At 43.2% G+C, this 25,211-nt stretch overlaps 2 protein-coding genes across 7 annotated transcripts; both read right to left on the minus strand.

Moving 5' to 3' along the window:
- Positions 1-100: 100 nt before the first annotated feature.
- On the minus strand, positions 101-5,757 carry stard14 (START domain containing 14). Its single transcript, XM_010902998.5, has 6 exons — positions 5,358-5,757; positions 4,746-4,893; positions 4,005-4,108; positions 2,562-2,679; positions 2,345-2,397; positions 101-1,477 (listed from the first exon to the last, which is right to left on the minus strand). The coding sequence occupies exons 1-6, from the start codon at positions 5,535-5,537 to the stop codon at positions 1,262-1,264; spliced, it is 819 nt and encodes a 272-aa protein (XP_010901300.3). The 5' UTR covers positions 5,538-5,757; the 3' UTR covers positions 101-1,261.
- A 2,205-nt stretch (positions 5,758-7,962) lies between these two features.
- Positions 7,963-25,204, minus strand: rab41 (RAB41, member RAS oncogene family). Of its 6 annotated transcripts, XM_020045808.3 has the most exons (9): positions 25,123-25,204; positions 24,031-24,104; positions 17,941-17,999; positions 17,567-17,620; positions 17,089-17,194; positions 14,232-14,343; positions 13,575-13,668; positions 10,234-10,300; positions 7,963-10,030 (listed from the first exon to the last, which is right to left on the minus strand). In XM_020045808.3, the coding sequence occupies exons 3-9, from the start codon at positions 17,968-17,970 to the stop codon at positions 9,966-9,968; spliced, it is 528 nt and encodes a 175-aa protein (XP_019901367.1). In that variant the 5' UTR covers positions 17,971-17,999; positions 24,031-24,104; positions 25,123-25,204; the 3' UTR covers positions 7,963-9,965. The 6 variants fall into 6 exon arrangements, with proteins under 6 accessions (XP_019901367.1, XP_010901337.1, XP_010901328.1 ...); XM_010903035.5 differs by lacking the exons at positions 13,575-13,668; positions 17,089-17,194; positions 24,031-24,104; positions 25,123-25,204 and adding exons at positions 11,270-11,363; positions 16,348-16,453; positions 19,101-19,283; XM_010903026.5 differs by lacking the exons at positions 13,575-13,668; positions 24,031-24,104; positions 25,123-25,204 and adding exons at positions 11,270-11,363; positions 19,101-19,283.
- Positions 25,205-25,211: the final 7 nt, after the last annotated feature.

A 25,211-nucleotide genomic window follows, 5' to 3' on the forward strand; every position in this document is an offset into this window, starting at 1 on the left:
CAAAAACAGTCATTGCCTCATTGACACAGCAGTGTCAACATGCTCTACTCCACCATTACGTTTGGGGGTGTTGTCTCTCTCATACACACACACACACACATGCAACATATCTGAGGTTTATTAAAATAATTACTTCAAGTTCAAGAACTCCGTTTGCGAGGCTAATTTCAGGAACCCTGCAGGCTGTCAAGACAGTAATGCAAAAGGATGATGTTTCAGTTTCCAAATGAAGTTTGGCTTCTTGTGGTGGACTGTGGGCTTGTCAGGGCAAACTGACCAGCTCAGGGACAGACCTATGTTTCATCTTGCCAAGTTAGGGATTCAATCGAGCAACCATGTGGTGACTGGTCAGATGTTCTGCTGCTAGGCTACATAGCGATTCAATTCTAATCCTTCAGGTAATAACACAAATCATACAGTTCCCTTTGTGAACAACTTACTCAGCACATGTTAAAATGCCACGTGTGATATTTCTTAAATGTTTTTCATTTTCCCTATATTCAGTGTCTACAGCAACACCAAGACTTGCTTAACCAGCAATAGAATTCATTCAATTTCCTCCCTCCCGTATTGCACAAGCTTTAAACAAATACCAATTTCAAAATGAGAATCTAGATAATGACAGGGCACTCTGTCTATCCACATGGGTAAGGGAGGCTGCCAATCAAACTCTTGGTTACCACTGATGTCACCACTTAGAAACCACTGAAAAGTGTTCCATAACATTTCACTACAAAAATAGAAAATACATCTCTATTCTCTGTAAATTACACCCAGAGAGTGAAGCAGCCTGGATATTCTATATCTTTGTTCTGAATCATTCTAAGCCTCATATAACATTTTATCAAAGACAATGAGGCACGGCTGTTAAAATAAAAAGAGCTGATAATTCTGTTACTAAGTAGCTGTATGTAACAATCAGAAAGCAACTCCTGTAGATAACACTGCTGCTAGTGAACTGTCTGGCACTGGCAGTGGTTGAAAGATCAGTTCAAGGGGATCGGACCAAACAGAATCACTACTCTTCATTCGTTGATGTTATTCAGCTCCATGAGGCCAAAGTTGTAAACAGTTCACTTTCTCATCATCTGTAGATGAACGAGCTGTATTTTAGTAACGGGATAAATACAATATATCGGGGGTTGATTGTAAAGCTTAAACAACTGGGTACATGTGCCAGGGAGAGGTTGAGGATGTTGAGTCTTTAAGTCTATCCATATGTCCTCTCTTGGCTAAACTTCATCCCTTCCGACCAATGTGATCAGCTGCTGTCCTCGGCTTTTTCACTCTCCTGAACGTCCAGCTTGGAACTCTCGTCGACGTTCTCCAGAGAGTCTCCCCGCTGGAGCGTTAGCTCGGCCGGGTCCATCGTGGGCAGGGTGCTCTGCTCGGGGTACAACCAGGGCTTCCTCTCCGGAGAGTTCTTCGCCTTCCAGTCCGGGTAGCTCTGGCCCGCCTTGTGCACACATCTCAGAACCTGTGGGCAGAGATGATCACGTCAGAGATGTAGACCTGAGGCTCAGATTCACTGGGCCTGTTTTCCACAGTCCTGCCCACACCCCAACGTGTAAATTTTAAGTGTGATTTCTTTGGTAACAACTTCATCATAGGAATGGACAGAACCAGAGATTATGTATGCATCTCCAGAAAGAATTAAGAGACCACTGCACCTTTTTCTTTCCTTTCCAAAAAAGTTGAAAAGGAAAGTTTTGAGTCTTAGTTTTAACCCTATATATGTATTCCATGAAAACATAACATGAAATGAGTTTGAATTGGAAATATAGCAAAATGAATAGGAAATATAGTAACTGACAAGGTTAGAAATAATGATTTTATCTGGTTCTGTTCATTCCTATGGTAAAATTGTGTCAAACAGATAATAAACGTGAGCTGAATTCTATTCATCGCGGCTTTTGAAAGGCTTTTAGCTGTTGATCATTAATCAATAGGTCAAGGATTCCATTCAGATTTTGGCTCTGAGCCATATGATCTTGGTTTCACTCACAAAGATACACCTTGTCCTAAATAGTTTAAAGCTGCATGCGCTATGTGGCCAGCAAAACCGGTTCTACCGGGCTGCTAAGACTCAGTCGCTCAGCATGAGAGACTTCATTGTCAAAACGCTGACAACCCAAAAGCACGACAAGACCTTACAGTGTGTTTCTATGGTTACCATTGTCGTTTAGGAGACTTGGAACCCAAACTCCCTGTGCTTGGATTACACACCTTCACCATCTTAAAGGAGTCTAACTAAAAATCTGTCTTAAATCTGTTGGCAAACCCAAAACAGATGTAACATGTAACAGGAGAAAGGACAGTGACAACATTGATCTCTTTCACATACCCTGGGTGCCAAAACCTGGGACGCTTTGTTCACCACCCACTTTGGAAGAGAACCTGAAATACAAAATATACAAAATAAAGTCATACCACAGCAACTACGTGTACATCACTCTCTATATCAAATGCCTTTTAACGGAGAATGGCCGACCCATACAGGGGATCCAAACGCTTAGCTGAAGCTGGGTCTCAACATACAAATGTTGCTGTACGGGTTTCACCTTTGGGATCAGCCTGTGAGAGGTAAGTGAAGGAGCAGCTATTGGGTCCTGTGGCCTTTACCAGGTAGCCCGTGAGGACGGAGATGGCTCTCACAAGGTCCTTTTTGGGGGGATATTTCTGAGATGGACAAAGAAACAGCAAAATCAGCAGAGATTTGGGGCATTTGAGCGATGATTTACAGCAGCACTCAATAACTATCAGTCACTGAACTATTAGAAACATTGGACTAAAAACACGCATGAATCCACATTGGGATGGCAGCTGACATTGAGCTGTAGGAATGGAGAAGACAGATGTATTTACATGTTTGGGGTCACTTAGAAATGTCCTTGTTTTCCATGTTTTGATAGGGAATATAGCTCAAATGAATAGGAAATATAGTAACTGACAAGGTTAGAAATAATGATTTATAATTGAAATAATAATAGTGTCCTTCAAACTTTGCTTTCGTCAAATAATCCTCCATTTGCAGCAATTACAGCCTTGCAGACCTTTGGCATTCTAGTTGTCAATTTGTTGAGGTAATCTGAAGAGATTTCACCCCATGCTTCCTGAAACACCTCCCGCAAGTTGGATTGGCTTGATGGGCACTTCTTACGTATCATAGGGTCAAGCTGCTCCCACAACAGCTCAATAGGGTTGAGATCCAGTGATAGTAATGGCCACTCCATTATAGACAGAATACCAGCTGACTGCTTCTTCCCTAAATAGTTCTTGCATAGTCCAGCACTCCTCCAGCATCTTTTCATTTGGTCTGGAATATTCTTCTTTGTAATCCGAACACCTCAAACTTAGATTTGTCTGTCTATAACACTTTTTATTGGTCAGTCTGAAATATGGCCTTTTCTTTGCAACTCTACCTAGAAGGCCAGCATCCTGGAGTTGCCTCTCCACTATTGACGTTGAGACTGGTGTTTTATGCGGGTGCTATTTAATAAAGCAGCCAGTTGAGGACCTGTGAGGCGTCTGTCTCTCAAATTAGACACTCTGATGTACTTGTGAACCTCAGTGGTGAACCGGGGCCTCCCACACCTCTTTCAATTCTGGTTAGAGACGGAAGATCTTCAGTTTCTTGGCAAGTTCTCGTATGGAATAGCCTTCAGTTTTAGAACAAGAATAGACTGACAGCTTTCAGAAGAAAGTCATTTGTTTCTGGCCATTATAAGCCTGTAATCGTACCCTCAATTGCTGATGCTCCAGATACTCAACTAGTCTAAAGGCCAGTTTTACCGCTTCTTTAATCAGTTCAGCTGTGCTAACATAATTCCTTTTAAAATGATAACACTCTGAAAACACAACATGCCATTTGAACACCGGACTGATGGTTGCTGAGCATACCATGCCGATGTGGACATCCCATAAAACCTTTCCAAGTGAGCCCAAACCTTTGAACGGTTGTGTATGTATGGTTGCTAGGTGCCAGAGGAGGTGGAAACACACACCGGATGTTTGACGGAGTAGTTAACTATCATGTACTCGTCACCCGCCACCTGCCACGAACGCAGCGTCACAACGTCTCGGTTCTTCAGCGGCTTCGGACACAGCCCTGAAGAGGAATACAAATAAACAATAAACGACTTGATGAGAGATTTCCTACAAACATCTACCCCTCCCCCCCATGGATCAACAGAGTCAGCAAATGCACTCATGTTGACTATAAATACACTTTAAAAACCAGGTACCTCGTGTCTTATCTGAAACTATGAGGGCAGCATGAGTGGACCAATGTGGACTGAACCAACGGAGTGAAAGATGACAAAAAGTGGAAATGTGAAGTGTCACCACAGAGTAAAGGACTCCTGGAAGCAACGGTGTAATGGAATAAATACAATACAAGTCCGTAACCAGATTTCCTGCAGATATTCACTTGTGTTCAGGTCTGACCCAGGGGTCAGAACCGGCACCCACGAGGGGGCCTCAGTTGTATTTTCTGCCCCCCCCCCCCCCCCCCCCCACACACACATTTTAAGTTTTAAATACCCAAACGAAAAATAGCCAAAAAAAACGATTAGCCCCCTTGCCATTTTTAACGGCCCCCTCAGTCACTTCGTCTTAGCGCCTTAGCTTGCCAGAGGTTCAAAGTCCAACCCTAAATTTGACCTGACGGGTTCTTGCACTGAGATGAGGCAACTACAGTGGAATGTGGAACATCACACAAACTGGAACAGATAAGAGGGACTCACATGAGTAGTAGCCCACCTCCGCGTTCGGGGAGAGACGGGCAATGTCAAAGCTCTCCAACATGGCCGGGTCCCAAGACTTGCGATACTGGCCGTCGTGAATAACGTCATACATGGTGGCAGCGGACACATCCGTGATGCTCATTCTGCACTGAAACCCAGAACAGCGAAATAGAGCACTGAAGTAAATATTAGGTATCTGTCATTGACTACAATAAGACACACTAACAGTCACGGAGAGTTGGAAACACCCGGTGTTTTTGAGCCAATTCTGTCACACAGAAAACCAAAGGGTGTTTTTAAGCCGGTGTGCAATAAGAAAATTGTCACCGAGGGGCATGGAAATGTCAAGACAGGAGATAGCATGAGTCCTCGGAAAGCTGGGCACAACAGAATTGTCCTTAATTCAATATTCTGATTTAGTGATTCGTAAGGGAATAGAAACTATGCCCTTATTTTTTTTTAAATAGTTGACTGAATATAGAGCATTTTTAGGCAAACAATTCGACAGATTTTTATGGCCATTACTTTATTTTTTCAGTTAAAGTGCTCGAACATCAGACTACATACTTCAGGAAATCGACAGCTGAGTCAATGAAGCCAAAGTGTTCTTACCTTTATCTTATGGACTTTGGGGCCGTTTCTTTGGGAGGATGTTGTAGAGGGAACCTCAACCCAGACCTCCATTCCGTTCTTGTCATATTTGCTACACCAATTGTCCATTGACAAGGCTTGTCTTCTAAAGTCTGCGAAGACTGCCTCGTCTGGTATAATTCCCGCAAGAACTTTAGACATAATTTATAGGCTATCCGACAAAGTTTTCTGATTATCAATTGAGGGAAAACAAACTTAACAACGCTGGAGAGGCTACAAGTTAAGTCACTAAACTGATGTGCATCTACTCTGTGCTTGCCTCTAGACTAGAGAAATTATATACTCATTATCAAATCAAGTTACACTAGATTTTCGGGTCGGATTCCAGACCTACGCAACGCAACGTCCAGCGGAACATAACGCAAACTACAGCTCTCCGTACGTCACTACTTCCGGAATTCGCACAGGTGTAGCCTGCTCCTGCCTGCTTAAAGAAACCTCTTTATTGCTCACACCCATTTGGACTTTGTGAATGAGGCTTAACGGACATGCCTGGTCAACAAATCAAAAGTATACTGCTCATCACAAGCTGACTGGGCGCGAGCGGATTCGGTTCATTCATTCAGATCAGTCGTCTTAAACAAAGCTATATTACTACTGCTGAAATCTGAACGGTAATGTGAAAGATGTTTAACGAATTTGGGACGTATAGAGCCACTTTGAAAAAAAAAATACATGTATTTGAGTGTACATATAATTAAGTAGGCCTATATACAATTTCAGTTTTGAAACTACAGGTGTACGGTTTGGTCTATATTGATACAGGCATCTGTTATTTGGTCCATATATTTTATAACAGCAGTTTGCGGGGATGAGCTCTGGATTGAACGGACTGAATTAACCGACTCGGTTGGTCCCTACGCTCATTTCGAGATATGACCATCCAACGTCTGTAGGCCTGTAACATCACGCGTAATGGATGGCCGAGGCTAAAAGCAATTTTGTGTGTGTGTTGAGTGATTGTAAGGAAAGACTGGGTCCATGTGTGTACATTAGCTGGAGTATGAATTTGTGTGTGGTAAAAGGAAGGTTACATGATCTCGGGGCAGTTATTTGAACACTCTGCGGAACATCTTGTTTTGGTCATAGTTTTGATTCTCGTCTCCGTCAACTAGATCGTAGCAGCGAAAAACAGCCATGGCTGTGGTTCACGATTATCTTTTTTTGTCTTTCTTTGCGGAACCGTGTGTTGACAACGTCCGGGAGGGCTGGCAGCGTGCCCTCGATGACGCATAGTCCAATATAGATCTCAGTGGTCCGCAGTCCGATGAGCCCTTGCGGGCGGAACGTGATCAGATAGTGATGCATGCAGTCTGCGCTCTCAGCGTTTCTCAAACCCAGTTCCGCGGGCCGGTGCCTGTCTCTGTCGGATTGCCTGCCATTGTATATCCCTGATGAAAATCCCAATGATTGCATTGATGCCACCTTCATAGAACCAGAGTTAAGCAAGTAATTGCTGATGTCCGGTGATTAGCGGGTGGCATATAATGAGAGCTTTCCATTTAAGTCATATTTGACTGTAGCTTTTGAAAGGTTTGAGCTGTTATGCATAATGACCCTTTATATAAAAATGTAAAGTATGGTTAGCAGGAACACATCAGTTTGTTTTTGTCACATAGGTATCCAAAACATGAAATGTGCTCAAAAATACAAAATGAAATTTAATGAAGGACCACATGTTGACTTTGTTAAAATATTGTTTTGCTATAGTAGAAATTGAAGCATTATTTTTTTTACAGGAGTTTTATGCAAGTGGTCTCCAGAGGAAGGTAATTTGCCCATTCCTGTCACAAAAAAATCTCAATTCAGCTAGCAAAGACACATTTGATTATCTGCTTAATACTTTAAACAGTTACTCCAAAACCAATTATCTACATCAAGCCAGATAACTAGCCAACTACAAAACGAACCAACCACTATTTTAATTTAACTATCTCAAAATAGCCAACCCATAGCTTCCACTGTTACGCAAATTATTTTACATTAAACGGACCATGTATCGTAATACTAGGCATATATTACACTGAACTAAATATTAACTAAACATGTAAAGGTCTGGTCCCATTTCTTCAGATGAAATTTAAGATCCCTGACTGGTTCAACATGCCCAAAGAGCTTATTTCTCTCAAATGTTGTGTAGGCTGGTTTTTTTCGTACCTGTCCTTCGCACATGCATCTACCTAACAGGTTCGGTGTCGACAAGCTGATCAAGCACTGTGGTCAATACACAGGTGTACCTTGGTCTGAGCCACTCAAATGTGCAGTTTTGCCAGAAAACCCATTACCACAGATGTCTCAGGTTTTGGGGTAGCTTACAGTTGGCATGCTGACTGCAGGAATGTCTGCATGTGCTGTTGCCAGGCGATTGAATGTTCATTACTTTATTAGAGTCCATGTCCAACCGGTCACGTGATACCAGGTGTAACCACACCAGCCCAGAACCTGCACACGCGGCTTGCCTGATACAGTAAATAAGAACATTGATTTTGTGGGAAAGAAGGAACAACTGAATATTCCTAAAACAACGTGTTTAAGAGGCCTATCTTTCTAAAACATGAAGAACAACATTGGTGAAATATGTTTATTTCATGTGATACACTTCGGTGTTCTTCAACGCTCCTTTTTACACAGCAGATAGTAATAGTACATTGTTATTCACACAAACGTTGCTAAACACTAGTCAACATATTATTTCAAATGGACAGAACACACTTCAGAATGGCACTGAGCTGAGTAAATTGGTTTTGCCGTGCATCGCCCGGTGGGGACTACACTGGCGGTAGATGAGGGGAGTTTCCCTCCCTAACTATGTAGAGCGTCCGGGTGCCACATATTTTAAGTCCAATTATTACTACTAATTATTCAGTCAGTGACAGTGAAGACAGTTGATCGATGCAATGTACTTATCTACATTTTTTTTTAAACGTTTACATTTTTCAAACAAGCTATGGAAAAAAACATTGTGTTATGTTGGTGGGGACTAGGTGTGGCCGGTCGGCTGGTCTGTGGTCCACTATGTAGAGGGAGCAGTGAAGCCTGTTCGTAACTACAAAGCATCCACTGACCACACACCGCAGGCAGAGCTATCAGCGTTGGCGTGGCAACAGGAGACGGAACAACCATGCCGGGCTTTTGCTCGGGAATCCAGCGTGCAAGCAGAGCGACGCGAATAATAAATACAAAAATTTACCTCCCGCGGTAATTTTGGTCAAGCATACAATGCGATTTTCAGTTGCTTGAATTAGAAAATAAATAAAAAACATAAAACCAACAGTCCGACACGGGCAATAGCGATACATTTAACATACTCCACTGCACTTGTTTAATTTATTATATATATATATTTCCTTTTTTTTTCCTTTTACAGCAAGTGTTTAAGTAAGCATTTGCCGCGTCTGAGGACCACCTCTCCTGGAGAAGCAAAACGCTGGTCAGTAGGTCTCTCAATCTCTGCAACACCCGGGCTTGATTCGAGTGTACTACTTCCGGCCAAAAAAAAATAATATTAAAACGAGACAATGACATCTATCAGTGGTGAGTAGGGAGATATTGCATGGGCCCAAATCTTTCCATTTAGTGTGTTAAAACTTTGATACCTGCTCACTCCATAGGCCCACGTATGGCCTTAACTCCTATTCTCCTGGACACATTGGATTTGTTAGTACTGCAGATATGTTCCTGTAGCACAGGGGCACTATGTGTTACATTAATAGATATAGATTAGTAATTTCCAGTAAAATAAGGGATAATGCCCCTTTTATAAAAAAAAAAAAAAGAAAACATTTATTTTTGTTTTCTTTACGGATTTACTAGAAAGCCTTTCTGCAGCCTCCCCTTGGGGACACCAACAATCTGTCACCACTGAAAGCTTTAGTTTATCAACTACAGTAATGTCAAGTTCTTTGGCTGTTAATGCCTTGAAATGAGGTCCCATAAACCATTAGGCCTAAAATAACAGCTTCGGTTTGAGCCAGCTGGAAATGAGGAGGGTTCAGAGGAAAGACAGTTCATCGAGACAGGGGAATCCTTTTAGGAACGAAGCACATCAAAATAATGGAAATCAGTAATAGACACTGTGCATATAACAACTAGGACTCTCTCCCACACCAGACTCCCCACCGGAGATGAAAGCAAAGAACCGAACTGAAACCTCCTCGCTTTCATGGCCACTTAATCCCAAACAATATGACTTAACAACGATGACAGGTGTGACAGCACTGATAACTCAAGCAGTTAGCAGTGTCAGTCGGCAGGCCTACCTAACGCCATGCAGTTGGATGAAAAGCTGATCATATTCAGCACTTAACTTAGTCTGCTTTTAGCCGTTTTACTTGGTTTTCTGTTTTTGTTTTTACCTTTAACATCTTTAGGTTTTTAATCCGTTTTAAATACAGAGTAAAAGCACATCCACACGGTTACTCCGAAAAGTCACTGAGTCGAAAGGGGCGGGGGGGGGGGGGGGGCGGACAGGTTCTCTAACCGATGGCAGTGGGCCATGGGCGGGGAGTGGCCACAGAGATACAAGCTGTTGATGGGGAGGAGGGCGGTCGGGCAGGGAGTGGGTGTTTACTAACAGGAACAGCTGCTCTCAGTCACCGCCATCTCTGGTGGCTTCTCCAGTTTGATATCGATCACTGAGGAAGGACAACGTTAAGGGAACATCACCAATAATTACTGTGAAACTCTAAGGATATTGTGAAGTTTCACGCCAAAGGAAACTGTAACATGGCAATGGACAACACACAAGCGTTACCATGATGTTGATTAGATGGTGGGTGCAGACAAGCGCATGATGTCATTCTGCCTCAGGACAAATTTCTTTTTTTTTAAAGGATACTGTCCTCTTTGCTCTTCTCTGGGGTACTATCCATCCCAGGCAGGGCTGCGGCAACACGGCGAAACAGCTGAGGGACCACAAGACAGGAGTCAGGGAGGGGGGGGTAAAAATGCCAGCCCCTTACAGTACATGCACAATGGGTTGGTCACATGAGTGACTGGACCTCACAACATCAACATTCATGCAAGTGTATTTGTACATGCATCTGCCAAATTGACTGGGCTCAAATTAGTTTAGGTCACACTACGCCTTTAAAAGCAATATGAACATTATCACGCCGACCACAATGGAGATTTGCCACTAAATATCGGCAGCAGATTTATTGATAAATGACCAACAGACACAAAATCCATCTCCACAGCGAATCTGAATTACAACCACCGTGGACCAAACCCAAACCGCTCCCAGACGTGGATTTCAACTCACATTTTGTAAGATGATTTTACCCCGTTTGGCATTACCAAATCAAGTCAGATTATATCAGAAGATCAGGTCTTGGTCTGGCAACCATTCTGTACAACTGGAAGGATTAATTTCCTCATTTACCACAGCAAATCCACAGGGAGGAGTATAGAATCTACACCAGCTTTCTGGGATCCCAATCATTTGAGGAATAAAGAGGGATCATCTAGTCTTGTGTAATAACCTTGCAGGTATTTTGTGGCAGCTTAGTTTAGCCTGCATGTCAACACCTCTTAGAAGTGTTGAAGAAATCCAGCAGAAGAGGGTTAAGTTTTGCCAGATGGTTGCATCGGTGGCCATAAACTAGTCTTACTACCAAACAGAGGCAGCACAACAAGAAGAAATGTTGTGGGACAAGGCAAAATGAGAGAATAGAGGAGCTAGGACAGTACAAGCACTGAAGTGGTGGAAGTGAATGACCACAACACAACAGAGCACTGTGGAGAATCCATGACTCAAGGACAAGCCACGGGTAGCCAAGTGAAAACAAGAGAGAAGATGTGAAACAGGAAGTTGTGAAAGGGGCAGATGCAGTCGTTTGGGCTGGACTATCCTGAGTAAACAGAGGCTCTACCTGTTTGACATTGTAGCCAGTCTTTGCGCTGGTTTCAATGAACATGACATTGAGTTCCTTAGCTCTTTGCTCGCCCTCTTCCGTGGTGATCTGCCTGCTCAGGCCACAGCCGAGAGGAGAAATGACGAGAGGGAGAGACAGATGTGCCAGGCAGGCCAAGAGGGGAGGGAGAGGAAAAAGACAGCGCTCAATAGAGATTCTAGTTTCTGGTTAGAAAGAGAGAGGGTTTAGTTTGGTCACACCAAGGAGGGAGAGAAGGAAGCAGCGTGCTGAGGAAAGATGGAACAGCTTGACACAATATACAGGCGCAGCCAAATATAGACACCCGTGCATTGAGAGACAGTAACTTCTCAAATCAGAAGAACTGTTCACTGCACCTTTTTTGGAATTTTTAAATCATCAGTATTGAATTATGGTGATTTGCTTTATCTGCATGCTTCAGCGTGAGTATCGAAACCTCTGGATGCAGTCTATCATGCAGAGTTGTATTACTTTCGCACACATCGTCTTCTGTGAGCTTTGTTCGGCTGGGGCTCCCAAAGTTCCACAAAGACCAGATATTGTTGAATGTATTTATAAGGCTGTCTTGCAGAAACTTCTCATCTCACCTCAAAAATGTATTGGATGAACAGGAGTTCTCAGACATGCCCAGAAGACTATCTGCTATTAGAGATACTCAAGGCCTACTCTGGGTATGTAACAACTGCTTTAGTCTACCAAGACCAGTAATTAGAAGCCTCTGTGCCAATCAGGTAGTTCAAATGTTTGAAACATGACCGGTCAACTGTAAATGCTTTTTTAAATGTGTGTTCATATCCATGCATTTATGCATGTGTTTTTCTTGTTCTGTATATAGTCTTTTTCTATTTTTGTAATACAGAACTTCACTGTGAAAGAGACCTTAGTCTCACCTTGATTTCCCTGTATAAAGGTTAAATAAAAAAATGCTATATCTTACAAATGTACATTTTGAAAATAAAAAGACATGTGGTGGGCAGAAAATGGACACCCTATACCTAAAACTTGGCAGCACAGCCTTTAGCCCAAGATAACTTCAGACAACATTTGTTGGAGCCATCAGTGAGCTAGCAGCAAACTGTTTCCGGGATCCCTTCACCAACTGCTGTTTTCATCCCACGCCACCATTTATTTCAGATCTGCATATCGTCTGAACCATTCCTGGGTGCTTTTCGATGGGATTTTATAATGGTGAAAGACAGTGTTTGGACACTGGGTGGAACATTCTAGTGTAAAATACCATGAAAACATGTCAGTTGAATGCCTTTCACACGTTTAAATACTATACAAACATGTCAGTTGAATGCCTTTCACACATTTAAATACCATGAAAACATGTCAGTTGAATGCCTTTCACAGGTTTAAGAGCCAGTACAACAACCAGCAAAACCTCCCAATGCATTATCATAATCTGCCCAATGTTTTATTACAGGGAGATTATTACAGGGAGATTATTACAGGGAGATTATTACAGGGAGATTATTACAGGGAGATTGCCTTATTTAAATCATCAGCAAACTCAGCCCTGATATGTATAGCCAAATCCACTGTAATACTGTAAAATTGGTCTACAGAACGTCTCCCAAGCATTTAGGCTTCTGTGTGGGTTTTAAAGAAGTGAAAACCAGGCCATCTTGAGTTCTTATTTACCAGCGACCAAAATAAGTGCTCATCGACAAAAACTCCCACATACAGTAAATAATGTTTTATCATGTCGAACCCAGCGTCCAAACACCAAACCTGTTGTTGGTTTCTGAAGAATTCATACCTAAATGATTTCCCGAACTATGGCAGGAGTAAAAAAAAAGCAGTTAGTAGACGAAACCTGTCAAACATTAAAGAATATAGAAGGGGTTAGCTCCTAAAAACGGGCCAGACTGCCAATAGAAAGGCACAGGCTGCTCATTAATGGTACAGGAAACATTTGTCGCGAGCCATCTTGGCCACAGGCTGTGCAACCAAGTACCGTCTCCAAGGGGACTACGCTTTTGTCATTTCTCTTCATATTTTCACCGCTACAAATTCTAAACATCAGTTAAAACAAAACAGTATTTTCCCTTCAATAACGCATTTTCAATCAAAGGAATTAAGAAAGAGTCCCCCCCCCGGGTGTCTATGGATCTGGCTGCAGCCGTAAAGAAGCAGGCCAAAGTCTCACACATCCACTCAGTCTACATCAAAGATGTACAATAAAAAGACTCCCTGAGGCAGAACATGAGGAGCGGTAGTTCCGGAGGCTTCCGTGCCGTTTTTCCCCCCCATCTGTAATCGGCCGCGGGACACCCACCTGTTTGACGTTATAGCCAGCCTTGGCGCTGGTCTCTATGTACATCACATTGAGCTCACGGGCTTTTCTCTCGGCAGCCTCAACAGACACTTGCCTGCCATGGCCAGGTGGAAGGACAGGACAGGAGGAAGATGGCAGGTGGTCGAGGGTGAACACCAAATCAACGTGACACGGGAAGACACACGAGGGGAAAGGGAACAAAATAATAAATAAAAACAAAAAACTGATGAGAAAACAAAAAGGCTTAAAAGCTGGAATCCTCAGTTGTGAAACAGACTCATGTCACAACAGGCATTTTATCTCCTATGCTGGCGACGGTCAGCGGTATGGTGACAACAATAATGGTTCCACTGTTTCGCCAAACCACGGATTCCATCTTTAACCCAAATCAAACTGGAGTCTGTATGGAAGTCAACACATAAAAACCACAAACTACTTGGAAATGTATGTTGTTCAAAACACCCAGCAAAATCAAAACAAGATGGGAGGCCAAAGAAATTAAAGAGTAGGACCCAGGCTTGGACAAAGGATTCGTACACAACACTTGACAAACAGGTCTTCAAGTTTAGGGACAACATTCCTGTTAACATCATAGAAACCAGTAACATCACCACCCACCACCACACACGCGCCACACCCACCACACACACCACCCACCTCTTATCCGCCAAGTCTGTTTTGTTTCCAACAAGCATTATAATGACATCCCCTCCTCTCTCTGTCCTGACATCATCAATCCATTTTGATGTTTGCTGGAATGAATTTAGATCTGAGGGGAAGAAAAATAGCAATTCAGAATAGTATTAGAGGTTTTGTATTCTCATCATTATTTCCACACAGGGGCCTTGGAAGCTAAAAGGTGAAGAGATACCATGAAGTGGTCAGTCCAATGCAGATATCTGGGTATGTGGTTACTGGTACACAGACAGCAGATTAAAAGTGGATGTTTTTCAATCCGACTTCTTGATTGTAACAGATCCAAATTCCAATTTGGAAATGTGGCCGTTTTTGCTGCATAACATTTAGAATGTGGGAAATAATGTTTTTATGCATGTAAGCTACAAAACAAAATGTAACGACCTACAGTGTTGTTTTCACAATTGCATTTGGCCACTTTTGTTTGTTCTCTAAACATCTATTTTCTCTTCATCGCACAGGAAAAAAAGTTTGTGAGTGGTTTGTTATAATTCCCCCCACATCATCATCCACTGACCTCCTCGATTAACTGAGCAAAGTGAGTATGAGTACATACAGTAGCCAGGTGTTAGTAAGCAAAAGTAAACAGTAAGTTATCAAGTTAAAGCTTAGAAAGAATAGCAGTGTAAAACCCATTAGCACTGTTAAAAAAAAGACTGCTTCAAAAATTAAGGGAACACTTAAATCTCACATCGGGTCTTAACAAATAAAACAGATTAAAGATCAAAATCTTTCCAGTACACTGTGTAATTCGTTGAGAACAAAATGACATGACGGTCAATGGAAAGTAAAATCACCAACTGATTGAGGGCTGGATTCAAACTCGCACTGAAAATCAAAGTAAACTAATGAAATCACAGGCTGTTCTAACTTGCGTGAATTTCATCAAGTCAACTCAATGTGACTCAGTAGTGTGTTTGGCCCCCATGTGCCTGTATGCACTCCTGACAACGTCTGGGCATGCTCCTGGTGAGACAGTGGATGGTGTCCTGGGTGATCTCCTCCCAGACCCGGATGAGGGCATCAGTGAGCTCCAGGACAGTCTGTGGTGCTACTTGGTGGCGTCTGATGCACTGATACATAACGTCCCAGAGGTTCTTAATTTAATTCAGGTCTGGGGAACATGAGGGCCAGTCATCATCCAGGAACAGCCTACACACTCTGGCTACATGAGGCTGGGCATTGTCCTGCAACACTTCATCCCGGTACCTAACAGCAGTCAGGGTACTATTGGCTAGAATGTGGAGGTCTGTGCGACCCTCCAAGGATATGCCTCCCCAGACCATCACTGACCCACCGCTTAACCGGTCATGCGGGATGATGTTGCAGGCAGGATGATGTTCACCGGCATCTCCAGACTCTTTCATCTATCACATGAGCTCAGTGTGAACCAGCGCTCACCTGCGAAGAGAACCTGCCAATTCTGGTTCTCTCTGGCGAATGCCAATCGAGCTGCACGGTGCTGGACTGTGAGCACAGGTCCCACTAGAGGACGTTGGGCCCACATGCCACCCTCATGGAGTTGGTTTCTGACAGTTTGGTCAGAAACATACACACCAGTAGCCCCCTGGAGGTCATTTGGTAGGCCTCAATCAGTTCTCATGTTGATCCTCACACGTATGGATGTGTCATCCTGGAGGAGCTGGACTACCTGTTCCGCCTCACGCTGACAAGGACACTAGCAAAATGCCAAACTAGAGAAGAATCACTCAGAAAGGATAAAGAGAGAGCAATTGCCTGTGGCCACCACCTACAAAAACCATTCCCTTTTTGGGGGTTGTCTTGCTGTTGCCTCTCCAGTGCACCTGTTGTCACGTTCATTTGCACCCAAACAGGTGACATTGATTCACAACGGCTTTATGCTCCTTAACTGGACAGATTGATATTCCCTGAAGTTTAACTGACTTGGTGTTATACTGTGATGATTACGTGCTCCCTTAATTTTTTTTTGAAAACATGAAAAGCTCCTCAAGACGGCTAATGCGTTCTAACGGCAACAGCCTCCTCCCCGCTGTGGTGTCCCAGGTGCCCTCCCTGCAGTGACGAAGGAACAGCCCTAAACGAGGCTACGACTCACTGGTGATGTCATAAACCACCACAGCGATGGTGGAGTCTCGGATGTAGCTGGGAATGAGGCTACGGAAACGCTCCTGTCCGGCAGTGTCCCAAAGCTGGAGCCGGACCTGGGGATCGGGACGGAGGAGGAGGAGCAGGAGGAGGAGGAGTGGGGAGACAGCAGACAGATGGGAAGGGGAAAATTGAGAAGAGGAGCACAAAACAGTTGCAAGAGAAGAGCAAGGCAGTAGAGGAGATAATGACCATGCACCTCGGAATAGGAAATAGCTTTCACATGTAGCTGGCAGATGAACTGTACCAATGTGGGCCCATGATGGACGGCAGTTGACGCTGGTGTGACTGAAGTCCCAACGTTGCCAACATCTGAGAGCACTTTCCGTATTCCTTCCACAAGCCCCTCGGGGGACAACATTTCCACCCAAACCACTGGATGAACTGTGCTCAAGGAACCAATCATCCCTGTCCACAGGCCTATTTGGAACCACTGCACTGCCAAAGGCCTCTGTCACACCTGCTCGCTCCAGAGGAGCGCAGAACTCTAAGGGAGTAGGCACCAGAAACGTAATTGTCTGGTGGGGGTCTGCGCCAGATTCTTTGCCGATTACAAGCAGGTCGGGCTGAACACAATTGCTACAGTGTAGTGACGTCTCCTAGCTGTGGAAATGCTGTTTGCCTCATTCTCCCCTTCGGTCCATGGAGAGCCGGGGGGGCGGGGCCAGGGCCGGGGGGGGGCAATACCTACTTGCTATGTCATAAACCACCACAGCGGCGGCTGAGTCTCGGATGTAGCTGGGGATGAGGCTGCGGAAGCGCTCCTGTCCGGCCGTGTCCCAAAGCTGGAGCCGAATCTGTGGCCAGCGGGGTAACAAACCCAGGGCAGACACAGGTTCGAAAAAACACCCGTGGGGATGGTGGACAGAGACAAAAACCAAACATATAATGACAATGGCACTAAAAACGGAATAATGGCAGAAAGCAAACACGATGAGCTACATGAAAAACTGATAGTGCAAAGACCCTGGCGCGTGTCCATGCTTAAACAAGCAGTCAGGTTGGGATGAGATAAAAATCTGATTACTTAAGCCTTTCTGGCAGTGGACCTGGGGGATGTGCACTGTTGTTTATGCATGGGCAACGCGGAAACAAAAAGGACTTATGAAATGGTTTCAAATGAAAGACTCCAGGTGATGCAGACGATTCTCTAACAAGGTTGTACTTACCGTACGATCTTCCAGGTACATCGTTTTCGATAAAAAGTCTATGCCAATTGTTGCCTGCAAGATAAATAATCATCCTCAGCTTTTACTTTACGGTCACAAATAAGTTACCATGCTACAAATTGGCAGAAAGCAGAAGAGAAAGACACCAACGCGTCTCTCATTCCTTTTTCAGGTTTGTCACAGATTGTATGACATCTATTGTCAGGTTTTTAGAACAGAACCCAGCTGTCAATGAAAGACATTTCCAAAATGAGAAGATAACCACAAGAGCTTTGAAGGGTGGGCATGCAAACGAATATTACTGATGTTAACTTTTCTTTCTTACATACAATAAGTTACCAGGACTGTAATTCCAATAGGGGTAGGAAATGTACCTGATAGGTGTTGTCAAAGCTGTCATACATAAACCGGGTGATAAGAGATGTCTTGCCCACTGTTGAGACAGAAGAGGACGCATTCAGTTCAAATCTGACATTCGGTGAAGTTGCACGATCCTCTGTTGAACTGTGATTCGGAAGGACGTATTAAACGTTGCATGGGCCGAAATGTATTTTTACGAGCATTTAAGTAGAGATACTTGACAAAAATTACAACAAACCATTGGTTCTGCTATGTGACCATAACCTTAATAAGTATGACACGATATCTTCAACCTGAATATGAATTGCTGGAACGATGCGATGGACTGCTGAACCCATGCTGAGCTGGCAAGAAAGGGTGGAGCCACGAATTGAGGAGCCGGCTAGCTAGCCCAAATGCACTGGAAAATGTATACCCGGTTTCGGGCTATGGAAATCTTACTTCAGATGTGTTTGAAGAAATAGGACGGCATACACTGTGGTTTATTTGTCGTAATATGTATGCCAATGGAAATATTTGATTAAACCAGACAAGTTGTAATGTGGCTACGTTAGCTGACTGACTCGCCTCCCTAATGACAGGCGTAGATGTTAAACTAGCTGACTTCATCATGCAAAATAAACGAGCAGTTTACGAGTATAGTTAGTCCCAAAATAAACGGGAAGAATAAAATACCATTAAATAAGGAGGTTTGTTTTTACTTCAACTTCTGAATGACTCCTAAACTTAGTAAAGGAAAATGAATGAACAGACATCCCAAGATGAAGCTAACGTCGTTAGCTAGTATATAGCTTCAATAGCTAGCTTACGGTATAGTAACGCAGACGGCTTTGCTAAAGCTGGCTAGCTTCCACCGCCTACGTTGGCATTCTTGGGCAACATCCGATTAGCAACCAATCTTGTCCTTATTAAGTGGAATAACTACTGTAGTTAGCGTTCTGGCTGGCTACTTGTTATGGGCCTGAGTTAAAAATTTAAATAAAAAATACCTACAAGATGGCTAATATAGTACGTCTTATTCGAAGTAATTCAGTAATAGCATTAGATATATTTCAGTCTCGGCCTGGCTACCCTAAAACTTAGCTGGTCAACAGAAAGCTAGCACGGTCCTCTCAACAAAACGTCCCGAATCAAATAACGTTAACACACATGCCCTGGATACATCTTTACTTACCACTTTGCTCGCCTAAAAATACGAGCTTAAATTTCCGCAGGGGGTTGCCAAACTCTCCGCCACCGGTTGTGGTTGACATCTTTATTAAAATACAAACAACAGCTTGCTAATGTAATATGACCAGTTTCCTAGCTATGTTGTCTCGACGAAAAGGCGCAGGATACTAACGCTAGCCTAGTCAGAGATTGTTTTAGAAAGATGGCAAACTCTTTTCGAATTATGTTAACGCCCCTTGGCACCTTAACCGTACTTCATGTCAATGGACCGCGCGATGCTTTCTGGGTAATCCCCGAACAAGGATTGTGTTCGCTAAAAACAAACATTGGCACAAATTACGTTAAAAAAATCAAAAAAAAAATCTAGATCTTTGTAATTTGTCATGCCTTACTTTCGACCAAAACCGTGTTTTTTTACTGGGATTTTGTGGCAATTAACGTTAGCAACTGCGTGACATAAAATGACAACGTGAATGTGATTGGCCACCATTTTGCTTTGTGGAGCGTAATACTTCCATCACAATGGTGATTTCTATCTCCAAATTTATTATCTCTGGCAGGGCTTTTTATTACGTTCTATTGCACCGTTTCTCATACACAGATCCGCGGACCAGCGCCGGTCTGTCTCATGTCACTCATGCAAAGTCCCACTATTTGCATTGATGCTTTCTTCATAGAACCAGAGTTACAGAAGTATCTACCGATGTCCTCTATTTAGCTATTTACCAGACACAAAATGCTTTCCATTTCCCACAATTTAGACTCCAGATTTAAAAGGTTTGAACTATTAGCTATTAAATGTATGACTTCCAGGAATACGTATGTCTGTTTCCCTTTATGACACTCACAAGCTGTGTAGTACAAATTGAAAGGGACTGTGGTCAAATGATAGATCACAGCAACACATCTCTTCTTTTCAACAATCAATTACTTTATCTTCACAGACATTTTCATGAACTTTCCAATGCCTTTTTGATGCATGGCTGACACAAATAACGAGAGACCAAGATACCAAGACACCTGCTTTTCATATTTACAGTATGTGTACTTATTAACATTAAGGGAGCAGCCTTAATGTAACATTACTCTTTTTATCAGTTGTTTCCAATAGCTCTGTGTCCTAAAATAAACGGTCTGCTGGCTGGCTGGCAGCACCTCCTGGTGGACAGACAAGAAGTACCATAAAATGACCTCCGTAATGAACAGGAGATGGCACTAGATTCAAAAGAAAATGTTGGGGTCACGTCAGGATCATTTTGAAAACCATATCTTACGTCCCACAGAGAACAACAGGATTATGCTCATCACAACACACAACCTGCAGTGGTGATTGCACTCTGCTTCAGTTCTTGTTGGAATGCCCTGTGTTTATGTGAGCGTGTCATACGATTCAGAATCAGTATGGGTCTTGATAATTGTTTGGGTAGTTAATTTAGCAGTTTATTGTCCTGAATGATTTGTCACTGCAATAGACACAATGTCCACTTTGTCCAGTTTGACATAAATTGTCATGGCTTTTGGGAGCGGTGATGCTTGCTGAAATACATAGTTTATGATAGAGGAAATGGGGCCTGACCAGACAAAAATGCAATGGGCTGATATCTGCTGTTGACACAAGGTAGGTGAATTATTCTTTGGTTAAGAGTGCTTCATTCCAATCTCATTGGCAGGCTTCTAGCTATCCAAGATAGCCCATTACAGGGTCCATAATGTGCGTTAATTAAATCCTTCCAAATCTACAATATTTCTTGATTTTGCTGTCTGATTGCATCCTAGTGCCTGTTAAAAATACCCTTGATGATATCTGCAGTTATCAACATTCCCAGGTTCTACATGTCACCCCACTGTTCTGCACACTCCACAGGCTTTCAGTTGAACCTCAGATCCACAACTTGCCCATGGTGCTGGCCCATCTACCTTCAGGGTTTACTCAAACCCTACATCCATAACTAAGCTCATCGTTTTGCCACTTTTTGTCCTTTGGCCATCCCAGCCAAATACAAGGCCATATCTTGTTCTGTCCTGGCACTCATATGGTGAAAAAGCTTTTCCTTGAAAGGGGGACGGCAGAGTTCCTGCCCATTTCCCCAAAATATCTGGAACCCTACCGGTTAAAATACCATCTAAAATAATGACTCATTCGTCTATAACTGCAGGCGTATACAAAATATGGACTATAGACCCGACAAAGGACCGGGTAAAAATGCATCACTTCTCCCTGTAATCCGTCAGTTCTATGTTTGTGTGAACATCTGCCCAACCACTTTACTCCGCCTTCAATTCCTCAACTTCTCAACCTCACCGCTTTCACTACGCTATACTGGCCCCATTACAGGATGCTACTTTTAGGCCCCATCCTATTTATTCATTGGCTGGCAGCTCTTATGGCACTTCAGCAGGGTTAAAAATAAGCCAAGTCAAGTGATTTAAAATGATTAGGTTCTGAATAGTTTGTTGTTGCATGGTGGGTGTAAGGATCCGAGGCTGTTTAATTGTATTCAAGGGAATATGATAACAGAACAACTGACCTTTGTCACTCCACACCTCTGTTGTGGTTTGGGGTCCATTTTGGGTCTGGATTCTCTCTGGTGACTCAGCTTTACTTATGAGTCAGTACAGCAATAACATTGTTGCCACCGCCCAAACAGGCTGCACAACCTCACAGGGTGTAGAGGTTTGTTGTGCACACACTGTCAGCTACTTAGTTGGCATTGATGAACCTAACTGCTATTATGCCTCTTTACCCTTTAATGCTTTGTGTTCCTGGCTGTCTGTCTGCATCTGTCTTTCTGTCGGAGTGTTTATCCTATCATCATAAACCACTAGCTGGACATTTCAGAGTCGAACGGTGGTTGCAGTACAACACGCAACACTCTAATATGTTTATTGAGTCGTTAATTTTTCACATTCCTTTTCCTCAAATACAAACAGCTCAGTGGTGTTTCCAAGGGTGACCCAGAAACAGGGAGGAAGAACCCACTTGAAAGGAACAGCGTGAGCTGGAGGTTTACGTGGTTACATCTACCTGTGTACAATTAAATTACACTATGAAACATGCATGGTATTGTGTTAAAAGCATATATGATGTTAATGACAACATATTTGCTCACTGTCTCACTTGTGAAATCCACAATAACAAAAACAAAAACAGCTTTGTTTCTCTTAGTAATCAACAGACTTGTGGGTGCTAACTCATGTTCAAATGCCATGTAACACTGGATACATTTTTATTACTCTCAGGGTTAATTTACCATCAGAGAATTTGAAAAAGACAAGAAGGCTCCGGTCATGGACTGCAGTGTTGTGGTATTTCACATTGCTGATGTAAAGGAGTCTTTTGAGAGAAACCAATGAGACATTGTAAGCCTACTAATTGGTTTTTGATTTACAAAATGTTTTTACAGTCGATTTACTACTCGTCTCTAAGTTATGGCTACTTATGTTGTTAACCTTTGAAGGCAAACCGAAAGGTTTAGCATCATTTGGACAGCCACGGTGAAGCCATGGAATGTATTGGTCCAGCAATGGTGAATACCACAATCTGACCTCTACCCAGATCAGGGGACCAGATTATTGTTCATCTCTTATACACACCTGGGTTAATATCATAATATACATCTGCACTATTAAAGATGCATATTATGATATTAATAATGCCAAATGAATATAAGCCAGCTCTGTGACAGTGTTCACTTCACCACACACCTGCGAAGTTTAGGAATGTGGAAGTGCTGGTTCCTTTTAGGTGAAAGAGCAGATGATCATTGTACTGCATTACTTCTGATCATTAAAACACTATGGTTTGCTATCAGAGATGTTACAATGAGACAGCTTAACTCGTGACAGGGGCTTGTTTGGAGAACTTATAGTCTTTCCTCGTAAATCGTTGGGTAAAAAAAACAAATAATTTTTACCATTGGCCAATGGAACCCCAAATGTTCAATATTTCCACCATATAAAATTATAAAAATGCTAATTATATTATACAATGTATTGGGGTAAGATGTAATGTGTAATGGAATACTTCCCAAATAGTTTTTCATTGTTGGCGTATTCACACTTATTAAATATGTTGTCTTCCTAATATTTCTTTTGTACTCATTTGGGAAACTCTAACACAGACATCACTTTTTGGGCAAAGGAGGAATTCACAGGTTGATATGGAGCTAAACGTCAGATTAGCTATACATCCAAGTAGCAAGCTAGCTACCTAAAGGTGTGGTAAAGTACGGTATGGTATGATACACTACGGTACAGTATGGGACGGTATGATACTTTATTGTACGGTACGGTATGGGACAATTTGGTATGATAGGGTACAGTATGGTATGATGCCTAGTATGGTTTGGTACGATAAGATATGGTGTGATATAGCCCATACCTAGCACAGTAAGAATGCATAACAAATGCAGTGTTCTGGAATTCATTTAGGTGCAGTTACCCAGTGGATGGTGCAGGTTGGAGGGCAGAGATGTTGTGGAGATGGGCTGCTAACCTGAAACCTGACCAAGTTTGACTGGTTAGTTAAGTTGGGTTAAAGATAATGTGGCATTATAATGTTGCTCTCTCTTAAACTTCACAGAAACCAGCTTTTGTTCGAATGTTGGTTTTTTCTCGTCATCTTTCGTGACACAGTTCTTGGAAACTGACACTGGGTGTGGAGTAAAATGAACCGCGACCTCTGTCCTGCCTCAGATCAGTGTGACTTTGAAATAGATCAGAGATACTGTGAGCCAGCAGTGTTATCAGTTGAAGCACAGCCCCAGTGAGGATGCCAGGTGAGAAACATTCACATCAGGATTCTGGATCCATCCCATAATCTGTCAGTCAGATGTACTTCACATCCCAGCGGCTGATAGTTATAAATAACAGGGTACTTCCATCAAGGGGAACCGAGAAGCGGTGTGGAAAGTGAAAAGAGGTATTTTAGTTACCAGAAAGGGAAGGTTGTGTTTCAGAGAACCACCCCAGGTTCTGCAGAACCCTGATGGATGGAGGGACAGTGGCCCTGGGGAAGGACAAGACAACCTGGGTCAGAAAGGACCAGACTGTACTGTGTTTTACACTCACTGAAATGGCCGCATACAAAATTATAATTACATGGTGAGCTCTACCCCTCACAGGACTCTTGGGGTTAGGACGGGTCAAGGTTGATGAGCGGTGAGGGGTTAAGGTTGAGGGGTTAAGGTTGAGGGGATAAGGTTGAGGGGTTAAGGTTGAGGGGTTAAGGTTGAGGGGATAAGGTTGAGGGGTTAAGGTTGAGGGGTTAAGGTTGAGGGGATAAGGTTGAGGGTTAAGGTTGAGGGGATAAGGTTGAGGGTTAAGGTTGAGGGGTTAAGGTTGAGGGGTTAAGGTTGAGGGGATAAGGTTGAGGGTTAAGGTTGAGGGGTTAAGGTTGAGGGGTTAAGGTTGAGGGTTTTAGGTTGAGGTGGGACATGGGTGTGTGTTGGGTGTGTGTTGGGTGGAACTGGGCTCAGCCCTTAGTACTCCTCTAGAAGAAACAGCTACAGAGTGCAAAAACAATGACTGATTTATGACCTTCAGAAGTGGTGAGACGGGGCTGGGCGCGTTGTGAACCGAGTAGGAGAAAGGGTGGGTAATGGAATGGGCTCGTAACGGCGTCAGCTTGGTTGTGTTGTTTGTGTGTGTGTTGTTTGGATGTTGGGGGGTTGGGTCGGGGGGGGCATTGGGATTCTGCTGAGTAGTGAGAGGCGGCACAGCAAATCTGGAGACGAACAGCTGCCCACAAGCAGCTCCACGCAGTGGATGAAGAAAGGAGGGGAATGGAGGATGAGGGAGGGAGGAGGGGCGTTGTTTAACAGGATAAAAATAAGACTCAGAAAGTGATCATATCCATATGGAGAACTGGAAGTTAGGGAGAGTGACAAAGGAGAAAGGGAACAGGAAGGAGAGAGAGGGGAAGAAGAGAAAGACAGGGGGAAAAAGCTAGCACAGTGGAAAAAAGTCTGGGAATGAGGACAAGAATGCAGGAGTGAGGCAGACGGAGGCTGTGCCAAGCGACCCACCTGAGAGTGAACGGGACGGCTGTGTTTCGTGTTTGGGATTTCAGGAAGAAGGAGGAGGGAGGAAGTCTGCTGGCAGCGTTGTTTTCATA

This window comes from Esox lucius, chromosome 4 (genome assembly GCF_011004845.1).
Source record: "Esox lucius isolate fEsoLuc1 chromosome 4, fEsoLuc1.pri, whole genome shotgun sequence".
Lineage (NCBI taxonomy): Eukaryota > Metazoa > Chordata > Actinopteri > Esociformes > Esocidae > Esox > Esox lucius.

What these genes read in the sequence shown, in the direction of transcription:
- rab41 (XM_010903035.5), bottom strand. Translation starts at nt 19,179, where the DNA reads ATGTCAACCACAACCGGTGGCGGAGAGTTTGGCAACCCCCTGCGGAAA. An exon ending in GCTTTGACAACACCTATCAG is followed by an intron (nt 17,621 to 17,940) that starts GTACATTTCCTA and finishes TTTATCTTGCAG; the next exon opens with GCAACAATTGGCATAGACTT. An exon ending in AGAGAAGAGCAAAGAGGACA is followed by an intron (nt 10,031 to 10,233) that starts GTATCCTTTAAA and finishes GTCCTTCCTCAG; the next exon opens with TGATCGATATCAAACTGGAG.
- stard14 (XM_010902998.5), bottom strand. Translation starts at nt 5,537, where the DNA reads ATGTCTAAAGTTCTTGCGGGAATTATACCAGACGAGGCAGTCTTCGCA. An exon ending in ACTACTCCGTCAAACATCCG is followed by an intron (nt 2,680 to 4,004) that starts GTGTGTGTTTCC and finishes TGTCCATCTCAG; the next exon opens with AAATATCCCCCCAAAAAGGA. An exon ending in CTCACAGGCTGATCCCAAAG is followed by an intron (nt 2,398 to 2,561) that starts GTGAAACCCGTA and finishes TTTGTATTTCAG; the next exon opens with GTTCTCTTCCAAAGTGGGTG.